This window comes from Rhincodon typus, unplaced genomic scaffold, assembly GCF_021869965.1.
Source record: "Rhincodon typus isolate 14 unplaced genomic scaffold, sRhiTyp1.1 hic_rhity00003933, whole genome shotgun sequence".
Taxonomy (NCBI): Eukaryota; Metazoa; Chordata; class Chondrichthyes; order Orectolobiformes; family Rhincodontidae; genus Rhincodon; species Rhincodon typus.
Genome location: NW_025969571.1, coordinates 7,298 through 14,568, shown reverse-complemented (window position 1 = coordinate 14,568; position 7,271 = coordinate 7,298). Strand labels below are relative to the sequence as shown.

The window sequence follows — 7,271 nt, the reverse complement described above, 5'->3', positions numbered from 1 at the left end:
TCAGGACTAATGGACTTTCTTCAAGCAATATCTTTCTTCAACACCCCACCCCCAACACCCACCCCGCCCCGCCTTATTCTTGAATTATTCAAAATGGTGCCGTATCATGGCAACAAATGATAGCTTTTCACTGTATCTTATTGTATTCTTACTGTAAAGTACACGTGACAGTACAAATGGATCTGATCCACACAGTATCCAGGTGTAGCCATTATCATACACAGCATAGTGCTCCCGTGGAGGTTTTGTACTTCTGCCTGATTTCCACAGAGGTTTTAAGGAGGTGAAATTGTTATCCTATATAGTTCTTTCGTTTATAAGTAGAGTTGCATCTCCTGAGATGTCAGGCGGGGCCAGCCCACCCTTGGTATTTGTTGGCAGTTCTGTATTCTCATCGTGATAGTTTTGGGTCTCAAGCTTAATTAGCCTTGGTCATAGATTATCACCTCAGCTCCATCGAATCAACCTGGTCGGAGACTATTACCTCAGCTCCGTCGGATGCTAACGTCTGACAGAAGGGAACTCAGGCCGCCAGCCTCTCTGGAATTCGGAATCACATGGAGGGAGAGACTGTAAAGTTTAGACAACTGACTGGGGACTTTTAGGAAGAGGAACCCTTACCTCTACGGGCACAGATGCTGGTCTCTCATCCATGGAGGTGTGTCTGGGTTCCTACAGCGATCCTATGCCAAATTGTTGGACTCTCATTGACAGTATGAGATCGGGGCAGATTCACACAACCTTTAATTTGTGATTTACAACTCAGCAAAAAAAAGGCACATTAAAAGCTTCAGAATGTCTTAAATTATAAACTAACGTAGAGCACACACGCCAGCCGCCCACCCCATTACATTTGCCAGCTTACTGTGTTAACTGTTAATTAATTAGATCAGGAACTTTTTAAATTTCTCATTACTGGAAATACAAAAGAATATTGGGTTTTGACCAGTTCCAACGAAGTTGTGTGGTTACACCTGATGTTCTTAATGTGTTCATTCAATCCTGCAGCTTTACAGAACTTTAGTTAGGCCAGGCTTGGAATATTGAGCACAGTTCTGGTCACCCCCCAACACTACCAGAACGACGCGGATGCTTTGGAGAGGGTACAGAAAAGGTTTACCAGGATGTTGCCTGGTATGGGGGATTTTGGCTGTGAAGAAAGGTTGGCTGGACTGAGTTTGTTTTCACTGGAACGCAGGAGGTTGAGGGGCGACCTGATAGAAGCTTACAAGATTGTGAATGGCACGCAGAGACTGGAAAGTATGAGGCTTTTGTTTCCCCTAGGGTCAATTACTAGGGGACACAGGTTCGAGGTGCAAGGGGTAAAGTTTAAAAGAGATGTGTGAGCCAAGTTTTTTTTTGAACACAAAGGGTGGTGAGTACATGGAATGCACTGCCAAAGGAAGTGGTGGAAGCAGACACAGTAGCAGCATTAAAGAAGCAGCTGGATGAACACATGAATAGGAAGGGAGTAGAGGGATAGGGATTCTGCAAGTGAAGACAGCGTTAGTATGAAAGGGCAAAATGTGTCGGCGCAGGCTTGGAGGGCCGAAGGGCCTGTTCCTGTGCTGTATTGTTCTTTGTTCTTTCTTCATATTCCAACGTCTGCGAATCTATTGTATTCATTCCTCTCTGCAGTGATAAAGCCGGGGGGAAGGGGCATTTTAACTGTGTGAAACTGCTTTGTATCTTTTTGTGATGCATCAGCTGCTATTGTTATTCAATTTTCTTATGTATATCTTCTGTGCATTCAGCAACTTTGACAGTAAATGTTACTATCAGCAGCTACAGACAGCCATTGGCTGTTTTGTGCTGCTCAGTCATGGGTATCCCAAACAGAAATCCTAGATTTCTGGTTTTAATTTCATCAGGATGATGTCCAGGCCACACCGTGTTTCCTCTTTGGAGCATCGGAGGCTGACGGGTGACCTTATAGTAGTTTATAAATCATGAGGGGCATGGAAAGGGTGAACAGTCAAGGTCTTTCTCCTGGGGTGGGGGAATCCAAAACTAGAGGGGCATAGGTTTAAAGTGAGAGGGGGAAAAATTTTAAATGACCTAAAGGGCAACTTTTCCACACAGAGGGTGGTGCGTGTATGGAATGAGCTGCCAGAGGAAGTGGTGGAGGCTGGTACAATGATAACATTTAAAAGGCGCCTGGATGGGGACATGAAAAGGAAGGGATTGGAGAGAAACTGGCCAAATGCTGGCAAACAGGACGAGATTAATTTAGGATATCTGGTCGGCATGGACGAATTGGAGGTTTGTTTCCGTGCTGTACGGCTCTGTGACTGTATGGTAGGGACATAACTCACGCCCGCATTCCCCGTCCATCCTGCCAACTTTGTTGTGTGGCTCAGGCTTCCGGGAACATCAGTGGGTCACCGGACCCCGACAATTTCCAAATACCTTCAGTCACTTCTCACAAAAGCCACCAGGATTGTAAGCCACCATCAGAAACTTTATTTTTTTTCCCTCTTTTGTCCAACTTTCAGCACTAAAACAAGCGTTCCCATGTTATCATCCTGACAACCTCGTGGCGAAGAGAGAACCTGCATCCCATCTGTCACAAAAACAGAAGTTGCTGGAAAAGCTCAGCAGGTCTGGCAGCATCTGTGAAGGAATAAAAAAACAAGAGTTAACGTTTCACCCTTCCCCAGCACTGACTCAATCTGTACTTGGGGCAGATCGCTTAGCAGGGCGAAACACGACAGGTATACACCTCCTGAGTCGAGTCGATGCTGCATGGCAGTAAATGTCTTTTAATATGTGCTCAACTGACCAGTGAATGTTTACCCTCTTGAATACAAGTAAACACCCGCACAGACAAAGAATCTAAAAGTTCTCAGTAATAGTAGGAACTGTAGATGCTGGAGAATCTGAGATAACAAGGTGTAGAGCTGGATGAACACAGCAGGCCAAGCAGCGTCAGAGGAGCAGGAAGGCTGACGTTTCGGGTCGAGACCCTTCTTCAGAAAACGTTCTCTACTACTTTTCGCTGCAACGGTGTCTCAGCACATGGGTGGACTGAGTGAAGCCCTTCCCGCGCTCGGAACAGGAGAACGGCCTCTTCCCCGGTGTGAAGGCGCCGGTGGGTCCGCAGGGTAGATGAATGGGTGAACGCTTTCCCGCACACGGAGCAGGAGAACGGCTTCTCCCCGGTGTGAACGCGGCAGTGCCTCAGCAGGGCCGACGACTGGGTGAAGCCCTTGCCGCACACCGAGCAGGCGTACGGCCTCTCCCCGGTGTGGACCCGCCGGTGGCTCTGCAGTTTGGACGAGTTAGTGAACGCTTTCCCGCACTCGGAGCAGGAGAACGGCCTCTCTCCGGTGTGACCGCGCCGGTGGGTCAGCAGGGTCGTCGCCTGGTTGAACCCCTTCCCGCAGATGGAGCAGGTGAACGGCCTGTCCCCCGTGTGAACGTGCTGGTGGGTCCGCAGGTTGGACAAATGATTGAAGCCCTTCCCGCACACGGAGCAGGTGAACGGCCTCTCCCCGGTGTGAACCCGCTGGTGGGTCACCAGGCTGGACGACTGAGTGAAGCCCTTCCCGCACTCGGGGCAGGAGAACGGCCTCTCCCCGGTGTGGACCCGCTGGTGGGTCACCAGGCTCGACAAATGAATGAAGTCCTTCCCGCACTCGGAGCAGGAGAAAGGCCTCTCCCCGGTGTGGACCCGCTGGTGGGTCACCAGGCTAGACAAATGAATGAAGTCCTTCCCGCACACCGAGCAGGAGAACGGCCTCTCCCCGGTGTGACCGCGGCGATGGCGTTCGAGTGAAGATGGGAACTTGAAACCCTGCCCGCAGTCCCCACATTTCCACGGTTTCTCCATTCAATCCTTGTCTCTCCAGCTTCAACAAGGAGTTGAGGGATAGCTCTCTCTCTCTCTCTCTCTCTCTCACACACACACACACACACACACAGAACGTGTTCAGTCTCTCGCCGCTGTGAAAGGTGTGTTGTTACTTCAGTCTGCGTAACTGCTTAAAGCTCTTTCCACAGTCGGTTCACTAGAACACTCTCACTTGGGCATGTGTGCCTCAGTCACACCGATGTTTGAAACCCTTTGAAGCAGACTGGACAGAAGAAACGAAAACAAACCCTGCTAGATTAAACCCTGATGATATACTTATGCCATTGAATCAAGTGTCTCTGTCGCATCTTGTTTTGAGATTTCTGTCTGCAAATCCTGCTTTTCTCATTTCCTGTAAAAGGAGATTACACAAGCCATCATCGCTGTCGACACAAGATAGAAATTCAAAACAGACAATTCTGGTTTCTGCGGAGCATTCCGTCTTCCCTTATTCCCCCAAAAATGAGAGTCACCAAGCGACAATCTCCCTCCATTTACTCACTCTGCTGTAGCTATTATCGTCCTCCCCACCTCCCCATTCTCCTACAAATGCTGATTCAGGTCAACTAACGGATCTATGCTCATCTCTTCCTGCCCTGGACTCAAGTTATAAGATATTGGACCAGGAATGGGCCGTTCAGCTCAATGGGCTGGCTCTGCAGTTCAATGAGATCGGGTCTGTTGTGCGGTGGCCTTCACTTCATTTCCTGGCTGTTCTCCATAACCTTTCATACACTTGTCACTCAAAATTCTGTTCAGTTCAGCCTTGAATACATTCAATGAGCCAGCCTCCATTGCTCTCTGCAGGGGAGCATTCTACAAACTAACAAGAGAAAAATAAATTCCTCATCTCTGTCTGAAATGGGAGACCCCTTATTTGTAATCTGTGTCATCGAGTTCTAGGTTCCCTGACAAGGAAGTATTTTATCAGAATTATGTTGGTTTAAATAAGGTCACCTCTTATTCTTCTAAATCCCCCAGTGACTAGAGACCTAATCTGCTCAACCTCTCGTCATAAGACCATCCTCTTCATCCCAGGAATCAATCGAGTGAACATTCTCTGAACTGCTTCTGATGCAAATATATCCCTCCTTAAGGAAATGGCCTGGAACTGCACAGAATAGCTCGAGCTGCGGTCTCACCAACATCAATAGCAAGACCTCTCTTCCTTTAAACTCCATCCCTCCTGCATTTGATACATCACCACACAACAGACTTTACGGGATAAAGAGTCATAACATGGATGTGGAATCAACTCAGTGCACAATTTTAAAGTTTGTAGATGATGTGAAATTTGGAAGTGCTGTACACTGTTCTCTGGTACATTCTCTATGGCAAAGCGTCAACCAGAATCCACGTTAGGACCAATCATCACCATCATGCTTCTTGTGCAATATCAGTCCTTTCGAGATTTAGTATCTTCCAACTAACCTGATCACAGCAAGACGAGAACTTTCAACAGTCTGCCTTTTTTCAGCAAAATCCAAGATTGAAGTTTGTGTCACAAAAATGTAGGGTGGTTAAAAACATATTTGGCCTTTGTTGTTATTTGAGTATAGGAGTTGGGAAGTCATGTTGAGGCTGTACAGGACATTGGTTAGGTCTCTTCTGGAATACTGTGTCCAGTTCTGGAAACCCAGTTATAGGAAAGCTACTATTAAGCTGGAGAGGGTTCAGAAGAGATTTATCAGCACACTGCTGAGTATCAGGGGTTTGAGTTATAAAGAAAGCCTGGATAAGCTGGGACTTTTTCCATTGGAGCATAGGAGGTTGGCAGGCAACTTAATAGAAGTTTATAAAATAAGAGAAGTATAGATAGAGTTAATGGTTGTTGTCTTTTCCCTAGGATGGGCGTTTCAAAGCTAGGAGGCGTATTTTTAAGATGAGAGGAAAGAGGTTTTTAAAAAGACACGAGAGGTCATTTTTTTTCACAGAGGGTGGTTTGCGTGTGGAATGAACTTCCAGAGCAAGTGGTGGATGCGGGTACACTTACAATTTTAAAAAGACATTTGTATAAGTACATGAATAGGAAAGGTTTTGGGGGTGGGATATGGTCCATGAGCAGGCAGGTGGGACTAGTTTAGTTTGGGATTGTGTTTGGCATGGACTGTTTCCATGCTGTATGACTATGATTTTATACCTGTACTGCAACACAACTAATTATAATACACTATCCTGTTAAATGCTAAACACATCTTGGGTAAGACCATCCCTTTAATTGAGACCGTTAACCAAACAAATGAATCTGCCAAGTTAAGGAAGCAAAGTTAGTCAATGTCTTCAATAGAGAGACCTAGCCAACCTTCCCTGAGTCTGCACCCTCCCTGGATTCACTTCCTTTCCTTTCAGTTCCTGCAAGTCAACAGTTGAACTTCAGAATGAGAGTGTCCCCTTTAATAACTTTATAATTGGAAATATTTGACATAGCTACAATATTACAACAAATAATTACAATATTACAACAAACATAATTCTTTGAATTTTGTGTCAAATGTAGACAGTATGGTGAAGAAGGTGTTTAGCACGCTTGCCTTCATTATTCTTTGAGCATTGGCCTTTGAGTATCGGAGTTGGGACATCATGTTGAGGTTGTGCAGGACATTAGTGAGGCCAATTCTGGGGTATTGTGTCTGGTTCTGGTCTCCCTGTTATAAGAGTGATATCATTAAGCAATAGAAGTTCAGAAAAGATTTACCAGGTGATTTTTGGGAATGGAGGGTTTGATTTATGAGGAGAGACATGCATAGGCTGGGACATGTTTCACTGGAGCATAGGAGGTTGAGGATGGGGACATATATAAGGTGACTGGCAGGCGTCTTTTCTCTAGAGTTGTGGATTTCAAGACCAGGAGACATTTTTAAGGTGAGAGGTAAAAGATTTTAAAAAGGCATGAAGGACAACTTTTTTTCATGGAGACTGGTTCATGTGTGGAATGAATTTCCAAGGAAGTGTGGATGCAGGTACAGTCACAATGTTCAAAAGACGTTTGGATAAGTACATAGATAGGAAAGGTTTGGAGGGATACAGGCCTAGCGCACGTAGGTGGGACTAGTTTAGTTTGGAATAATGGTCAGCGTAGACTGGTTGGACCGAAGGGTGTATTTCCATGCTGTATGATTCTATGAGTATGACTCCATAAGTGTCACAGGGCTGTAACAACACCTTTATATTGGCAACATGAGAACGGCGAGAGAGTGTATGGGTTGGAGATTTACTTCTGGGGAACAAAAGGCGAAAACATTCCATAGGAAAGAAATCACAATTCTAATGTCTAATCTGTACTGATGGTGATAACCTCGGTCAGGTCATTTTGCAAGTTATTGGAAGCGGAGGCTTTTTTGACTGATTGATTGATTGATTTTATTGTCATGTGTACCGAAATGTAGTGAAAAGCTTTGTTTACAAGTGGCACAGGCAG

At 45.8% G+C, this 7,271-nt stretch overlaps 1 protein-coding gene across 1 annotated transcript; it reads right to left on the bottom strand.

Annotated features, from left to right (window-relative positions):
• Positions 1–2,440: 2,440 nt before the first annotated feature.
• Positions 2,441–6,235, bottom strand: LOC109922027 (zinc finger protein 239-like). Its single transcript, XM_048593787.1, has 2 exons — positions 6,156–6,235; positions 2,441–4,205 (listed from the first exon to the last, which is right to left on the bottom strand). The coding sequence occupies exon 2, from the start codon at positions 3,830–3,832 to the stop codon at positions 2,972–2,974; it is 861 nt and encodes a 286-aa protein (XP_048449744.1). The 5' UTR covers positions 3,833–4,205; positions 6,156–6,235; the 3' UTR covers positions 2,441–2,971.
• Between the last annotated feature and the right edge of the window lie 1,036 nt (positions 6,236–7,271).